At 43.9% G+C, this 18,662-nt stretch overlaps 1 protein-coding gene across 1 annotated transcript in view; it reads left to right on the top strand.

The window, feature by feature from the left end:
- Positions 1 to 18,662, top strand: part of RPTOR (regulatory associated protein of MTOR, complex 1) — a 455,351-nt gene that overhangs the window by 240,494 nt on the left and 196,195 nt on the right. The window contains exon 8 of the mRNA XM_015408620.1: positions 853 to 928. Within this exon, the coding sequence (XP_015264106.1) occupies positions 853 to 928 (76 nt within the window). The remainder of the gene's footprint in view (positions 1 to 852; positions 929 to 18,662) is intronic.

The following is an 18,662-nucleotide window of genomic DNA, read 5'->3' as shown; positions in this document are numbered from 1 at the left end:
GAGAGAGGCTCGTATATACACTGTTGGTGGGAATGCCAAAAAGTTAATAAATTTTGGCGCCAAATTCATATAGAACTTCAAAAAATTACTGAACTTGACCTACCGTTTACGCCTGAAGCTTTTTTATTAGGAGATTGGTCACTTTCAACCATCACTGTAGGAAAAAGAGAACTAGTATCTATTCTATGCTCAGCGGCCAAAACGCTGTTGGCCAAAGAATGGAACCAAAATAAAATCCCCACTATAAATCAATGGGTATCAAAATGCTGGGATTTAGCAGTTGCAGATAAAGTAGCAGACCGCATTCTTTCAGCCTACAACAATACAGTGGATAATAAGTTTATGCTGAGATGGTATTCCTTTTTTAATTATGTTACAAAGACCCCGAACAACCTATATCGGTTGCCAGAGGCATATCTGGACTTTGCTTTTTATTAATGACTGAGGCTAAAGTGCATATGTAATTATATGTTGCATAACAGTTAATTAAGTTGTATTTTGATGCATTGTTTTGTGTTGTATTGTTACGAATTATAAAAGTTAATAAAAATATTCAAAAAAAAAAAAAGTATAACCCTGCAACTATTATGAGGAGGGTCACTGGGACAGGAGTAGAAGATGCACCTGAAAAAGCATATGAATATACAGGATTTCAGCAATGTGTATACACTGATGTATAATGTATAATGGCATTTCAGGGACCATGATATACCACAATGCTAAAATAAAGTTTCTTGCCGGCCTGCTATACGACTTGCATAAAGCTAGTCTCATAATTCAGAGATTTGGCTACATTTTTGCACAACAAATTTTATTAGACTTCTAATGCTCATGTGTTGTATCTTTCCCCAGGCAAGCTTGGGACCTCGCTGTGGATATTTGTCTATCTCAGTTGCCTACCATTATAGAGGAAGGAACTGCTTTCAGGGTAAGTTACTTAGGGGATGTTTTAAACATCTCTATAGGGGCCAGCTAGTATCTGCATCTCTACAAACTTCATTTTCATTTTTGTTTTTGTATACCAAAAGATAGAACCCAACAATACAGACAGTTCTTATTAATTGTAGGCTTCTGTCCATTTCTGATGAAGCTGAGCCTATAGTTGGATGGAATGGTTCCAGCAAGAGATGTAAGTTGCTAAGAGTAGTTGTTATGTAAGGCTGATTATGGTACAGTCCTTATGTCACCGTGTAGGCTTTCTATCAGATGTGCACTAAGAGCTCAGACCTTCATTCTCAGGCATGCACAGGCCCAGTTTGGATTGGGACTGCTGTGCATGTGGAGCAGTATCTTAAGCCTTTCCTCACCCATGCAACATAACAACCTGAAATGGCCCTGAAGAGCTGCTGCTTGTCCTGTTGGATTAACTTATATGTACTGATAGCTACACATAAGGATGTCATAACATGTGAATTGGCACTGTGTAGAACAGTAGGTGTTACATCCTGCCACCTCAGTCAAGAACCAAGGACTGTTCACACAGTGGGGGGAAAGTTTGGTCTTAGATGGGTACTTCAGCAGCCTGGACAGATCACAGAGAGTCCGTATACTTTTCCTTGGCCTGAAACAGAAAGAGTCTTAAGGAGTAGTCCCTGACCTGAATAGCCCAGCCTAGCCTGATCTCATCAGATCTCAGAAGCTAAGCCGGGTCAGCCCTGGCTAGTATTTGGATGGGAGATCACAACGGAATATTAGGCTTGTGACACAGAGGCAGGCAACGGCAAACCACTTCTGAATGTCTCTTGCCTTGAAAATCCTTTGGGGTCGCCATAAGTCAGTTGTGACTTGACAGTGCTTTCCTCCACCACCCCCTAGATTGGGGGCTAGTGCTCCAATTGTCTTTATGTCAGTTTTTAGTGTTTGTGTTGCCTCCATCAGTGCGTGGGGCCAGGGGGATCACATTGCCTTTGGTGAGGGTGGTGGCTACTCATAAGTCTCTGGTTTAGAGGACTATTGGCTGTTAGGTTTGGGCTTGTCATTATGACATTGGCCTGGTGCCTTTGCAGCCTATTCTTGTTTGCTTCTGAACTCTCCAGTCCCGCTTCCTTCTGTTTTTGTGTCTAGATTGCTGCATAGCTTTTGAATAATATAGAAGTTGTTCTAATTTACACCGTCTTCTGTTTTTATTCATATGAATGAGAGTACTATCTCACATTAAATTACTCAGCTTACTATTGATTACTCTCAGTAGTAATTGGTAACATGATTCATCGTCATTGTTCTGTGCAGTCCCACATGGGTACTGCGCACGCACACAGGCTAGCCACCGGGAGATTTTTAGTTAGCAACAGAGCTGGAGGGGCCCCTCCCAATCAGAGCCATTGAGGCAGTTTTCCTGCCTAATAGTCATATACTGTGGGGAGGGGGCCCTCTCCTTTCCTCAGTTCTCTCTTTGCCACCGCCTGGAGAAGAACGTTTTTTGTTAGCTCAACCTTCTTCATCAGGGTGTCTTTGTTCAAAGTGTTCAATGGAGATTACCCAGACAGATGAACATTCTGTCTGTCATCGCTGCCTTGGGGAGAGTCACAGTGTTACGGCATGTAAGATCTGTCAACAATGCATCCCAAAGGCCCCAGCAGCCTGCGCATCCTGGCTAAAAGCAGCCCTGTGGGTGAAAGTTTGATCAGCTTCTAACACCCCGGCAGCAAAATCATTTGATTGAAGTTTTGGTCCCTCAACTGGTAGCCTACTGAGTTTTCCGCCCTCCTTCAATGGCTTCAGTTAGATTGGTTCCAGAGGCAGATCCGAGTTGAAGGCATTCTGTCTCTCTGGAATGGGGCCTGACCCAATGTTCTTTGGAACCACCTCTGAAGAAGCATAAGGCCAAACTGAAACACAAGGGACAACGTTCTGTGTCTACAGATCTGATTCCATCAGAGTCAAAGACACTGGCTCATAAGGCATCTAAGCAAATGGTTCAGAGAGCTTCTACCGAGGTCCACAAACAAGTGAACTTGCACACTCCTTCTCCACCAAGGTCGACATTCATATGCAACCTTACAACTCAAGATGACACCCTATCGGAATGTGTCACTGAACTCCCCGTTCCATCATCGTGGATACCTCCAAGTCCAGAACGTCATCATTCCTGTTGCCACCCACCAGGAAGTTACATTGCAAGGTTGTTAGACAGACCACAAACACCTTTGTATTGGAACCCGCACTCAGTTCCGGTGACATATGGTTCCAAAGAAGATGACCACAGTTCCATTGTGAGTTGTGGTGTGGCTTCAGAACCATCCCCCGATGATACTGTAGAAGATCAAGACCCTGTATCACCTAGTGAACACTTGTGTCTGTATTCTGAACAAATGATGCAGATGGCACAGTCCTTAGATATTCAGGTTACGGCAATAGATGCCAGACCAAGGACAAATAGGAAGACTTTATCCAGATACACTGAGAACCATGGCCTTCCTTCTCCTAGAAGGAATCTTGGAAATGGCAAGATCTGTGTGGGAGAAACTGTCACCCATTCCTGCCACTTCCCGCAAAGTTGAAAACATGTACAGAGTGTAGCAAGAAGGATAGCTCTTCCTGTTCACACATCCTACACCTTCATCTCTTATAGCAGAGGAGATGCAAGGCAAACAAAGAGAGGATGCACGTTCAACCCCAGCAGATAAAGAGGGCAGAAAGATAGACGTTTTGAGTTGAAAAGCTTATTCCACATCTTTGTTAAACTTGAGAATTTCAAATTACCAGGCCATCGTGGCGGCCTACCTGCTTTGCTTATGGGAGAAGGTAAAAGATCCTTAGCAAAAGTATTTCAGACTGAGGCTTTCAGTCTCTCCAAACAGCAGTTGAATGCCTGCAGACATGCAGCACATCAGTTCGCACTATGGCTTCCTTCATAATTCTCAGGAGACACGCATGGCTTTGATCTACTGGTCTCCCACCGGAGACCCATACAAGGGTACCTTTTGAAGGATTGTCCCTCTTCTCCACCAAAAATGACAAGTTCATCAGCGTGTCTTCTGTGCAGGCATACATGGAACTGCCTGAGAGCAGGCCTGCTGCAGGAGAGGGTTCCAAGAGCTTTTAGAAACTATCAAATTGAGTGCTCCCCCTCCCCTTGTAGAGGAGAGCTTTAGCTTGTTTTTCGTGCCCATTTGGTCACATTATGAGGGAAGGGGAAGGCACTATTCCTTCAGTCCTTTTTCTGCCACCATAGGAAAAGGACATTCCAGAGCATCTACCTGTAACTGTTGTTCATCTAGTTGTCTCTGTGCAGGCACAATCCCTCCGTCCTACCCTGCTGTGAGTTATCGGGGGGGGGGGGGGGGATTTGTCTGTCTCTGGCTCATAACAGTGGCCTAGGAGATCTGAAGGAGGGAGAGGGGCCCCTCCCTGGATCATGTGACTGTTAGGTGGGAAAACTGCCTCAATTGCTCTGATTGGGAGGGGCCCCTCTGGCTCTGTTGCTAAGCTAACCAAAAATCTTCTGGTGGCTGACCTGCTCGCTTGCGCAGTACCCATGCGTGCCTGCACAGAGGCAACTAGATAAACAACAGTTACAGGTAAGTGCAACAGTGTTTAGTGTGGCTTTCATCATAAGATATTATATATCCCCGACACATAAATTGTTGCTCTCATTTTGACCTTTCAGTACGTGTATGGCTAAGTATCACAAGTACTCCCTCTGGGTGAAGGTGGTTCATTCAAATGTAAATTTAGAGTAGTAGTAGAAGAAGAAGAAGAAGAGATTGGATTTATACCCCGCCCTTCACTACCCAAAGGTGTCTCAGAGCAGCTTACAAACTCCTTTCCCTTCCCCTCCCCACAACAGGCACCCTGTGAGGTAGGCGGGGCTCAGAGAGCTCTTGACATAAACTGCTCTTTTTCAAGAACAGCTCTTATCAGAACTACAGCTTGCCCAAGGTCATCCAGCCAGGTGCAAGTGGAGGAGTGGGGAATCAAACCCGGTTCTCCCAGATTAGAGTCCACGCACTTAACTACTGCACCAAACTGACTCTGAGTAGATTGAAGACCTTACCAATATCAAAGTACAATTTGCCCACAATGGAAAAAATCTCCTAAATTTGACTTGCCATCACTTTGATGTTACATTTTGTTGTGTAGAACTAACAAATATACTAATTTTCCACTAACAGAAAACTGTCAGTACAATCAGGGGTCAGGGGGTGCCATTTTGGACACAGAGAGGTCTGAGCAGTAGCTGATACACATTTTTTGGACCCCTCTGTATATATTTGTTCAATAAAATGTAAAGTATCTCATAATTGAACTGAGTACATGCTTCTTTTTACTGCTATCTGCAACAGAGATTTGCATATTCTCATTCTGGAAATTAATTGCCTTCTGAAATTACAGAGTAAGACAATGATGGGTATGCATGCAAAGCCATACAGCCGTGACATGTTCATGTTGCTGAGAAAGGAGTATGGACTGCTTTATTTAATTCACACTGATTTTAGAATAAAAAAAAATAAAATGTGTTATTTATTCTTTCAGGCTGCGTGCACTTCATAGGCTATTTATGGACAGAACCATTTAAATTATGGCTCTTTCATAGGCATTAGCCTACTTGGTGAAGACATTGATAGGGTCTGGCCTGAACTCCATTAAAGGTGTTTGAGAAACTAAAACACAGTGTTTCTATCTAAAGCTGTTTTTGACTGCATAGCCAGTTGTTTTCTAATATGTAAGTAAGGAGTAAAAGGATTAAACATACGCCATCATTTCTTGAGTCTAAAGCATCTCTCCAAAAGCAGTTTTTCCATAACTGTAGTGGCCATTGGTGTTTTCCATAAGTGTAGTTGGCCACTGATGGTCTAATTTTACCCTCAGAAGCATAGCTAGATTCTGTGTCTTGCTGTCGTAGGCAAACATAGATATTATGGTGTCAGACGGGTGTGTTTAAAAATGGACCTTCCCCTGTTATAAAGAAAAAAGGGGAAGCCAGTTTTAATTGCAAAACAGGAATGTGGGTGAGATTGTTAAAAACCTTTTCCCAAGCTGCTGCTTTTTTCCTGGAAGCCTCTCTCCCCTGGCACTTCTCTCTTTGCTGAGCTTGCTACCAGTGTTTGCTGGTTGACTGAGCAGAAGACAAAGGGAAGGCAGATTGTGGACATGTTAAAAATACCCTATTCTGGATAACTGTGGACAGACTTGATTCAGATAAAGGCATGCACTTAAGAAGGCCTAGGCATGTATTTACTTATGCTGTATCAGATCATTTAATTTCTGGCAAGAGGTACACCTAAATAATATTTTTGCTTCATCGTGAGTATAATACACAAGTAATAGCATTAGAAAATCTTCGTTTCCATTTTATCATTTGATTACAAAATACGTATTTTTATCTTAAACATTGACTAACCCAGTAGAAAATTATACCATCCATTACTGCTACATAGATAATTACAAGGGACCAGTTACATAAGTCCATAAAATATCTTCAGCAAAAATAAGCAGATCATAGGCAATAATCCCCTTCTGAAAAGACGTTCCCAATCAATTCAGTTTCCCATATTTATAGGTTTTTAAAAATATCTTCTAACAATAGGTAGCTGTCCCACTCGATAAGGGCATACATTCTTAGCTAATTATCCTATAACATTCAACCACCATACAGTTATCTATACTTGAGTATTTTCTTAAAAGGGAGCTGCGGTGGCTCAAGTGGTTAAGACGCTGAACTGCAGGCTGTAGAAGGTCGGTAGTTCAGCAGTTCGAGACCCGAGCGTGCCACATGATGGAGTGAGCTCCCGTCTCTAGTTCCAGCTCCTGCCAACCTAGCAGTTCGAAAGCAAGAAATTGCAAGTAGATAAATAGGTACCACTTCAGTGGGAAGGTAACAGCGTTCCGTGCGCCTTTGTGTTTAGTCATGCCGGCCACATGACCACGGAAACATCTTCGGACAGCGCTGGCTCTTCAACTTTGAAACGGAGATGAGCACCGCAACTCCAGAGTCGGATTCGACTGGCTTTCGAGCAAGGGAAACCTTTACCTTTACCTATCTTCTTAAAACATATTAAAACTATTAGTTCATTCTAGCTACTTTTTGTTATAATAAAGTATATTTAAGAATAGTTATTACAAGTTTCTCATACATATGAATATCTGTTGGCCCTCAATTAATAAATCCCACCTTTGAACTGTATCTTCATTTCTGTGAAGTTGGACATTCTTGCCATTCTCAGATGTTTCTTGCAACTGGGCTTCAACACAAATTGTCTCTTGATATAGGTTAGATTGTTTCTAATCTACAAAAAAGGCCATACTATTTTGTTACTCCTTTGTTTCTTACCCCGCTCCAAGGCTATTCTGTTCTGGGTCTCTAGACTCCCTTTTTCGCATGTTTAGCTGAGAGGCTTTACTAGCTCTGTTTCTGATGTGCAGAAATATCCTCCATGATCTTTTTGGTCAGGATCGACAACTGTTCCCCTATATTTCTGACCATATCTGTGACAAACCCAGCTTTCCCTTCTCTATGTGGTTGGGGCAGATTTGTGTGTGCCTGCCACAATCGTGTTTTCTTCGGCTCTCAGACCAGTGTATTTTTAATGGTATACCTAACAATTGATAAATTAGCCACAGTATACTTTGTGGCTGATTTACCAACTGATAAATTTGATTCCTGTTTAATGACAAATTGCCACTACATCCATCTTTCCACATTTAAGCAATGCATTATTCTAAGTCAAGGTCTTGCTGTGAATATTCCTTTCTTGTGGTGGCTTCCTGCCATTTATTTTGACTGTGCCATGTTTCAGTGCTGGGAATGATTTGTATATAGTAGTTTGCAAATTACAGTATACAAATCACTTCCAGAAACATACCTTGAAAATCAGCATGGCTGAGTGGTTAGAGCAGGAGTGTCGAACTCATTTGTTTTGAGGGCCAGATCTGACATAAATGAGACCTTGTTGGGCCAGGTCATGTGTGTCATAACGTGTAATGCCAGGTAGTGGAGATATAAACTTTATAAAGGACACAAACACAAAGATTTATTTTTTTAACTTAAAATAAAAACATGCTTAAAACATTAGCACTCTTGCAATATTTTGTTTATTGAATAGTGTCTGATAACTGACACCTCTTGCTCTGAATTATTGCATCAAAATGTCTGTGCTGTTGCAATCTTGAGTATGCTGTTCAAGTGTATATCTGTAAGCTGCAAATCTATTTTGTTTTATTGGCATTCACTACAGAAATCTCATGCTCTGTGTTATGAGCCTAGGACACAGGGGAAAATATGAAATGGCTGGGCATTGCGAGCTTTTGTACATAAATTGCTTCATGTGCTGGTCAAGAACATGAGAAGGCACCATGACACAGATTGAGTGCTGTTTGTCTACAAAACTGTAGTTTTCCTCAGTGGTCAGTATCAGCCTACTATATGGGAAGTCTAAGTTCAAAATCCCCAAAGAAAATGTGCTGGGTGAACTTGGTCTGGACACACTCTCAGCCTAATCCTCTTCACTAGCTTGTTATTATTCCTTATCTAAATAATTCACATTGCTTTCCTACAGAGCAAGATTGGATCATGAGGGCATGAATACAATTAAAAGGGGGAGAGAACCTAGTTGCACCCAGGAAAGCCACAGCATAACAAGCCCAACAAAACACACACTGTAGCAAGGCACATAAAAGCTCCTACCTTGGATAAAACTTTGTTGGTCTTAAAGGGGGAGAGGGGAGCCTCAGACAGTGCAGGAAACAGAAGCTTGTCTATCTATCTCTCCTGAGTGATTGAGAAAGTCTGGCAAAGCAAGCTACAATGACACAGCAGCAGCAGGACTGGAAGAAGAAGCAGGAGACAGCCAGTTCCACTGTGGGCCTGATAGAAGCCCTCCGGGGGCCTGATCCAGCCCCTGGGCTGCATGTTTGACACCCATGGGTTAGAGTGTCAGACTAGAATCTGGGAGACCCAAGTCTGAATCCTCCCTCTACCTTAAAACTGCTGTTTATTATTCACTTCGTTTATACCCCACCCTTCTCCCCAGTGGGGACCCAAAGTAGATTGCATCATTCTCCTGTCCTCTGCTTTATTCTGACACCAACCGTGTAAGGTACATTAGGCTGAGTTTATGACTGGCCCAAGGTCACTCAACAAGCTTCCGTGGCAGAGTGGGGACTCAGACTTCAGTCTCCCAGAACCTAGTCTGACACTCTGGCCAATCTCTCTTTCTCAACTTAACCTGCTGTGAGGATAAAATGGAGGAGGGTGAAACCAATAGTGTTACACTTAAACTATAATACTGCCTTTTAGGTGCTGTAAGGTTCTTGTTTTTGTTGACACAAACTTGACATGGCTGTCCCACTAGAACACATTAGTTTAGGCCTGGTTTGTTTACATTCAGCTGTATCAAATAATGTTTTTATTGCACATGACAGTCAATGTACATGATGCTTTGCAAAGCACAAGAAGACAGGTCCCTGCCTCAGGATGTTTTTCTCCAGGCTAGTTGGTAATGCCATTTATAACTCTGAGGCACCATTAAAGTTGCTTAATTTGACAGAAAAATTGTATTTAATATTAATGAGTCTGGCATCCTTAATTTTGGGGCTGGATTGTAGGTCCAAAGAAAATCCCAAAAAATTCCAATTTCAAGTATAGGCTAATAAGGTCTGAACTTGCTGAGACTGAGTGATGAAAAGATCTTGGGATTGTAGGGGATAGCTCCATGAAAATGTCAATCTAGTGTGCTGCAGCAGTGAAAAAAGCAAACTCTATGCTAGGGATTATTAGGAAAGGCATTGAGAATAAAACAGCCGATGTTGTAATGTCCCTGTATAGTTCTATGGTGCTGACTCACAGTACTGGTCACCATATCTGCACAAGGACATTGCAGAGCTGGGAAAAGTACAGAGGAGGGCAACCAAGATGATTAGGGGGTTGGAGCACCTTCCTTATGAGGAAAGGCTGGAGAGTTTGGGACTTTCAGTTTAGAAAAGAGACGACCGGGGACGGACGGACATGATAGAGGTTTATAAAATTATGCATGGGTTGGATAGAGTTACCAAAGATAAATTTTTCTCCCTCTCCCAAAATACTAGAACTCAAGGGCATCCGATGAAGCTGATGGGCAGTAGGTTCAGGACAGACAAAAGAAAATACTACTTTACACAGAGAGTGATTAAAATGTGGAATTTGCTGCCAGAGGATTTATTTATTTATTTATTTTGATTTCTATCCCGCCTTGCCTGACAAGCAGGCTCAAGGCGGCATGCAATAATAATTTACAATAAAAACAGATAAAATTCAACAATAAAGTATAAAGTACAAATTACATACAAACAATAAAGTGCAGATGGCGATCGTTGTAGTTGGCCCCATATGACTATCCCAAAGAAAGTGCCAGTAATAGATGTTCAGTAGCTCGTTCAGTGGCGGCTCCTAATCGAAGGTCTGGTGGAAGAGCTCCGTTTTACAGGCCCTGTGGAACTGTAAGAGGTCCCGCAGGGCCCTGATGTCCTCCGGGAGCTCGTTACACGAGTGTGGAGCCACCAGTGAGAAGGCCCTGGATCTGGTAATAGCCAGTCTGGCATCCTTGGGGCCAGGGACAGTCAGGTGATTTAAAGTCCCTGACCTCATTGCTCTCTGGAGAATGTGTGGGGAAAGGCGGGCTCTCAGGTAGGCAGGCCCCCGGCCATATAGGGCTTTAAAGGTCAAAACCAGCACCTTGAAGCGAATCCGGTATGTTATTGGCAGCCAGTGCAGCTCCCTCAGCACAGGCCAGATGTGCTCTCGAATAGTGAGGCCCATCAACAGCCTGGCTGCCGCATTCTGCACTAGCTGCAGCTTCCAGATTTGGGACAAGGCCAGCCTCATGTAGAGAGCATTGCAGTAGTCCAATCTCGAGGTGACCATAGCATGGATCACTGTTGCCAGGTCACTGCGTTCAAGGAAGGGAACCAACTGCCTCATCAGCCGTAGATGGTAAAAGGCTGCCTTGGCAGTGGCTGCTACCTGGGCCTCCATTGTTAAAGAGGCATCCAGGAGCACTCCCAGACTCCTGGCCCTTGGTGCTGGCACCAACGATGCCCCATCGAAGGCTGGTAGTGGGATCTCTACCCCCGAACCACTCCGACTCAGGCACAAGACCTCCATCTTCATTGGATTCAATTTCAATTGGCTCAGCCTAAGCCAACCCGCAACATCCTGAAGCGCCCGCTCCAGGTCACCTCGGGTAGATTCGGACTGACCGCCCAGCAACAGATACAGCTGGGTTTCATTGGCATATTGATGACAACCCAGCCTGTGCCTCCGGGCTATCTGGGCAAGGGGGTGCATATAGATGTTAAATAACATCGGGAATAGCACCACCCCTTGAGCGACCCCGCAGACCAGCGGGTATCTCTGGGACGTCTGCTCCCCAACCGCCACCCTTATTTCTATGTCCCTGACCTTGGAGAAAGGAGACGAGCCATTGTAAGGCAAGCCCCTGAATCCCAGTGTCGGCGAGGCAGTGGATCAGCAACTGGTGGTCAACCGTGTCAAATGCCACTGACAGGTCCAACAACACCAGTGCTGCTGTACCACCTCAATCCAGATGCCTCCACAGGTCGTCTGTGAGGGCGATCAATGCCGTCTCCGGGCTTGAGCTAGCAGATGCAACCATGGCTGTGTAGAACTCTCTCTTTGCAGCTTTGACTGCCATCTCATAGGATCTCATAAATGTCCTATAGGATGCTCTTGTTGCTTCGTCGTGAGCACACTGCCACCATCTCTCTAGTCATTTGGATGTAGTAATGGCCACAGGAATAAACCATTTTAAGAGTGAATTAGATTGATTCATGGAGGCTAAGTCTATCAGTGGCTACTAGCCATGGTGACTGAGGGGAACCTCCACATTCAGAGGCACTAATCCTTTGAATCCCAGAGCCAGGAGGCAACATCAGGGGAAGGCCTCAGCCTCTATGCCCTGTTGTTGGCCATCCAGAGGAACTGGTTGACCACTGTGTGAGACAGGATGCTGGACTAGATGGACTGTTGGTCCGATCCAGCAGGTCTCTTCTTACGTTCTTATGTCAAGGCCAGATCTATACATTTTAATTGTCTCTCCGTTTATAGAACTCCTCCCTGTGTTAAATGGAATGGCTGCTCTACGATAGCACAATAGTAGCCATATTCCCACCCAGAGGAAGAGCTTTGTGAACTAGCAAGCATGTTATGATTTCTGTTCTGCAGAAAATCTGGTAGGAAGGTCAAGGTGGCAGTGTGTTGCATTTGTTTCTAGCCACAGTTAATGGGCAGCAGTTGCAGTTTATTACATCATTATGCCTTGCTATTTCCAGATCATTGTTAAAGTAGCAATAGGAGCTAGGTTTTTTAAAAAAGTTCTTGAAAGAAAAACATTGAACAATGCCTGCAGAATGCTGTAGCTTGGAGAATATGTAAAACATGCAGCCTTTGATTATATAGGGTCAAGATGCATAAATACAAGGCTGCACAATAAAGCAGTTCAGGGAGATTTGGAGAGCAGGTGACTCAGTCATAGAAATAAGGCAGGAAGACGGTCTGAGCTGCGAACACGTCTAATGGAATAAAGGTAGGTGTGAAGAAGGCCAGGCAGAAGTAGATTACTGTAGAAGAAAAGCCTTTCTAATGCAAAAGTGATAAAAATGGTCTTACAGTCTCTGTTGCAGTATCTAGAGCTTTGAGCTTATATCCATAGGAAAGGTAGTAATGAATGTGGGATGAGTCCCCTCTTGGTGGCTGTTGCAACACTCTGAATCTAGATATACGATACTGACTGGAGGAGAGCCCAGTAGATATTTAGTAGAGTTTAAAAAACAAAACAAAAAACCTGTAGTCTGCTGGCAGTGACAGAAACAATCTAGGACTTTAAGATGAGCACATTCAGTACAAATAATTAAAATCTTGACACTTATGACCAGAAGAGGGGGGAATGAATAACTTATTGCTGTGTGTTTTGACTTTCTTAAGACTTCCCAGTACAACCTAAACTTGCTACATTATATTCCTGCTATCTGTGGCTGTAAATGAGCAGTAATCTACTGATGGAAATGTAACAAAGTCTCTCATTTACCACTTCTGAAAACAACTGTGGGTCTTTGTCTGTTTGCTTGAACATGTTTGTCAAGCAGTATTTCTTTAACTTTGATTTGTAAAAGCTAGTTTCAGGGTTTGTCAGTCACAAGTGTTTTGGAGTGCTTTGGCTCACCTAAATGTGCAACAAAGAAGTGTGGCTCAGAATATCACTAGGCGTTTAAGAGAAAGTGTATTTACTCTTGGTTGATTTGTGTATGTCTGAGTCTCCTACCCTTAAACACAAACTAAATGAAATTGATTTATAATAAAAGGCTTATTTTCTGAGTAATGTAGTTAGCACAGGTTTTGGCAACAGCTTGGTTCTGATTGCCGTTCATAAAATGTGTTCATGAGAGCACAGTATTATTCCAAGTTAGTTAATCCACAATAAGTACAACACACTGATTCTTCTGATTCATACTGCTTGTGCATGAACATTTTTCCCAGTGTGGACTTATCAGCCCCCAGAAGTATGTGTCTCAGAAAATACAACAGCTGTGGTTTAGAAAGAAACCACCATATTTCAGCCAAACAGGTAATGAAAAAAGAGTTTTCCTCCTGTGTCTGTGCACTGCTTTGGCTTATAAACCTGGAACAAGTAGTTTTGCATTGGAATTTCATCTTTCTTCCTTTTACTTATTTTGAGGGACTGCTGAACAACTTAAAACAACCAAGGAGATCCATACCTAATTGTGTATTTAATCATTTTTTTCTACTCTTGTTTGTTTTCTTGTGTGTGTCTATCAAGAAAGGAATCCTCCATTTCATGAAATCATTGTTTTTGCTGGCCTCTAGCTGTTAGTCTTTTTACAGTTAACATTCTAAATCCTGCATCTGTAGTAAAACTCAGAGGCTTCATTTCCTATTGCTTTGGTTTTGTGCACAGTGAGCTGAACATTACCTGAACATCCTTGATCTTAACCCCCACTTCCTAATCAACATTTTGCTCGCCAATCCATCAAAATTACTGTGCACCAGACTACGTTTGCTTCTGCCAGCCAACAGTAATGCTATAAGAAATTGTGGTTTAATGGAGGCACAAGCAGTAGCTGTGATGGGGAAGAAAATTTAAGCATTATTAAGGTTAGTCATTCAGTTCTGTAACTGGGCTAGCAGACGTCATAGTTCAGTATCTCAGATGTCTAATATTCTATCACAGTTACTTAAACATTGTCATAGCAAGTCTCCTATGGTCAAAGAACAAACAATTCTGGGCTTTCATGAGTGTACCAAGGGCAAATGAGGTAGAGCTCATTCATATCCCAGGTGAATTGGAGTAGGGAAAAGGAGGGAACACAGCATGTGTTAATATGCTCTTAAAAGACAAAAGCAAAGCACCAGGCAAATACTTCCTCCTGAAAATGATTTTGAGTTGTTCCATACCAGGCCCGTAGCTACAGTGGGGCATTTGGAGCCCCACCCCCTTCATTAAAAGCCCTGCCCCACAAATAGCCATGCCAGAAACCTTATTTGGGGGGAATATTTTTTTCGTATTTTTTAGTATGTTCATGTGAAAGGGACCCAACAAAGGATCTTTCGCTTTAAGTTTGCTACTTATGCCTCTTGAAGGAGTCCAGTCTCACATTTTCAAAATCATGGCTCCCAGCAGCTCTTAAGAAACAGTTCTACCTTGTTTTACAGATTTACAGTTGTCCGGGAACTTTTTGTGAAACGCCCTGAGCTTATAAGGGGCCCGAATATCCCCTTCTTCCACCCATTCTTGGTGCTGGGGTCCGAAGTCCACCCACTGGATGAGATACCACAATTTACCATGTTTAATTTTGGAATCCAAAATGTCAGCGATCTCAAAATGTTCCTCCCCATCAAGCAGGAGAGGAGGAGGGGGGTCACGTGCAGGCCTCCATTTGCCTTGGCCCCGTGTCCTTCTTCAAAAGACTCATGTGAAATACAGAATGCAAAGACTTCAAATTTTTTGGCAGTTCAACATCAACAGCTACATCATTTATAATGCGACGTACTCGGAAAGGTCCAATGAATTTCCAGCTAAGTTTCCTACAAGGACCCAAAAGTTTGATATTTTTGGTAGAAACATAAACAAAATCACCAGGCTTGAGGTCCCATCCCTCCACCCTTCCTCGATCAGCCTGAAGTTTGTATGCCATTTTGGCAGCATTCAGAGTAGTACGTAACAATGGCCAAGCATCTTGCAAAGATTTACACCACAAGCCTGCATCCGTAGGCTGTAGAGGAGCACCCCCCCCCAGGAATGGCAAAGGAGTGCTGTCATATCCCAAAGCAGCTTTGAAAGGAGACATGTTAATGGAGTTGTGTAATGTGTTGTTGTAACAATACTCAGCCAATGACAGCAAGTCACACCAATCATCCTGTTGATAATTGGTAAAACAGCGCAAATATTGTTCGAGAGTCTGATTAACCCTTTCGGTCTGGCCGTCGGTTTCTGGGTGGTAAGCGCTGCTCAAACCCTGTTCCACCCCCATAATTTTCATCAATTCCCTCCAAAATTTAGAAACAAATTGTGTACCACGGTCAGAAATTACCTTAGCTGGCAAAAGATGGAGGCGCACCACGTGGTGGAGAAACAATTTTGCCAGCTTTTGAGCCGTGGGGAGGGAAGGAAGGGGAACAAAATGACTTTGCTTAGAAAACAAATCTACCACAACCCAAATCACCGTTTTCCCCTTGCTAGGAGGAAGGTCAGTAATAAAGTCCATAGAAATCACCTCCCAAGCTGAGTGAAGCACCGACTCCCACCACCAGCTGCACGACCTTGGCCAGTTCCGCAAAGTACAGATTAAGCATAAAGAAGCAAAAGGAACCGGGGGGGGGAAGGGCAAAAGTTGTGTTAAGCAGGTAACACCAGACACAATGGCAGCTAGCTGACACTTGAAAGTATTGGCCCATTGGTAAGGTTGCCAAGTGGGGGCGGGTGGCGGGTAAACCCCCCGCTTTGGAGGCCAATTTCCGCCACTGCGGAATCGGGCCCCGGGGGGAACTCCGCCCCCCGAAGCACAGTGTGGCTGCATCACCAGAGGTGACGCAACCACATCGATCACGTTGGGGGTGTGGCCCCGATCGTCGGAGGGAAAACTCTATGGTTTTTCCTCCGACGATTGGGGCCTCGCCCCCAACGTGATTGACGTAGCACGTCACTTCCGGGAGCTCGGCGACACTCCCCGGCCGGTAAGTCGATTAGACTTGGCAACCCTAGCTGGGACAGTTGTACAGGCAGGTGTGAGTACTCAAGGTGTTTCAACAGTGGGCTTTTCACACTACCAGTTAGGCTTGTTCATAGTTTCTGGGTCCTGTTGGTCACAAGATGTCTGTGCACAGCCCACTGGTATTTGCCATATATTCATACTAGCTTGATACCCGTGCTTCGCTACAGTATTTAAGTTCCGTAAATCCAGTTATAATACTGATGATGTGAAGTTTGAAATGCCACATGTGTTGTGTGAATTCTAATGGAGAAGATCGTAGTGTAAAAAATGTGAGACATACGTAGTGGGGTTTTTTCTCTACTGAAGGACCTCTCTGTAGACCACATTGGTGGTTCTGTCCTCAGGTGCTAGGATCACCAGGCTGCTTGGTGAGCTCACTCTGGAACAGGCCACATAAAACATTCCATGTGAGAAGCAGTCCTCTGTAAGGCAATTCTGCCACCATCAGTGACTGGCCTTGAGACTTGATGGTCGTAGTAAAGCAGACCTTGAGGGGGAACTGCAGCCTCTTGAACTTTGGCACATTCCTAAGTTGCCTCCTCCTGCTAGCATTGGTGTATGCCAACGCCAGGAACTTTCTTGGGGGCAGTAAGAGGTGAGAGGTAAGAGGGGAGTTCGTCTGAGAGAGTGGTGATGTGGTAGACATTTCTTCAGGTTCATGAGGGAGGCATGCAGCGAAATGGCTCCTAGAAAGGTCCTTTACTATCTCCCCATGAACATTCATAAACTCAATTGCCATGCTGTCTGTTATGAGAAATGTCTGTTCAGGAGTCTTGAATCACTGATTTCTGTAACCATCCTCAACTATCTGCAGTCTCTTTTAACTGTGTTTTTACCTCAGAATGTTGAGTTCCACAGCTGAGCAATCAGAGGGAGGTGGGTGGAAGCAGTCAGGTTTTACCTCAGAACTCTGAGCTACACAGTTGACCAATCAGAAGGGGGGGCAGCCTGCCAGGCACATGAGAAACAATTGGGGGAACATATTTTGCCCCTTTTTTACCCACTTAGGGGTCATGTTTCTCATAAATCTCTTTGTAATGGGGGCTGATGTCATGGTAGGAATGCACTCCCTTTATTTTGGGTTTCTTGGTGCGGGGTTTTTGGCCTGGGCACTGATTGTGGGGGACAGTACATTCATTTTTTTACAAAAATGCTTCTCATTTATGTTACATTTAAGAAGTGGAAAGTACAATTAGTTATTAAGGTGTACACATGTTAAAACTTTCCTGATTAAAAATTACTTTGTCTAAGATCAGACTATAAAAGCTTATACATACATACATGCATATTTGATTTCTATACCGCCCATGACCCCCAATGGGTCTCAGAACGGTTTATTAGTTTTTATTACCTGACTAGGGCCACAATTTCTCAGGGGGTGGGGTTGCCTAGCAGTACCCATGCGGCGTATCTCCTCCAGCAGTTTCTGACGTAGCTCCCGGAGTCTCGGGCAGGCTGGCGACCATCCCAGGCAGCCTCTGATGTTCCTCTTCCGGCGCGCTCTGCTTCAGACTGCAGCTTCCGGCTGTGCGTTCCACCGGGCGCCTGCCGTGCTGCGTCGTCTCGCAGTTGCGTCGCCCCGACTCCGCTGCTCTGGTCGTCGCCTCCTCGGATCGCCGGATGCCGCCATGTTCTTTTCGCTGCCGCTTTTCTCGCCACTGCCGCAACACTCCTGGCACGGAACCAGGAGGTGGGTACCCCCTGCCACCTAGGGCAGGTACTCATTTGTCTACTTGCATTTTACTTTCGAGCTGCTGGGTTGGCGGGAGCTGGGACGGGGGACGGGAGCTCACTCCGGCCGCGGTGGGGATTCGAACAGCCATTATGGCTGTTCGCAACAGATGTTACTAGCAGGAGTTGTACTGCCTGCGCCACTGCTCCCCTAACTATCCATTATACATACATATGATGGGTAAATACTTTACAACTGAAGACCAAACGCGTTTCGGCCCCTAAGGGCCTTCCTCAGTGGTTATTATTATCTATATATTCTATTTTCTTTTTGAAATTCCCAGAGGGGTGTTTTTATTTTTTCAATAAGACTACAAACTACTAAAAAAAATATAGGAAGGGGAACTACAACTATGGATAAAGGAAAGAAACCCACACTAACTAAAAACCCAAGAGTAGGCGTCCCCCTTTATGTTAACCTTAATATTAGTATTAAAAGAGTTAGTAAAACAATATACTTGTAGAGTTCTTATTTTTCACATTGTTCTATATTAGTAAATTAGTTATCATGAGAGAACTTTCTGAGCATCTTCTTTATTTCAAAAAGCCATTTATCAGAGTCCTTCTGCCCTTACTTCGGCTTTCTGTCTCTAAAATCATATACACTTTTCATTGCTCCCGCACCCAATTCTGCAACAGAGTCCTCATCCGTTCCCGAGGCAGCTGAGTCACTTGACTTAGTTTCTTCCTCTTTAGATTCTTCCCCC

Source organism: Gekko japonicus, unplaced genomic scaffold, assembly GCF_001447785.1.
Source record: "Gekko japonicus isolate JY-2015 unplaced genomic scaffold, Gekko_japonicus_V1.1 scaffold57, whole genome shotgun sequence".
Lineage (NCBI taxonomy): Eukaryota > Metazoa > Chordata > Lepidosauria > Squamata > Gekkonidae > Gekko > Gekko japonicus.
Note: the sequence above shows the minus strand (reverse complement) of the source record. Positions and strands in the feature narration are given on the sequence as shown.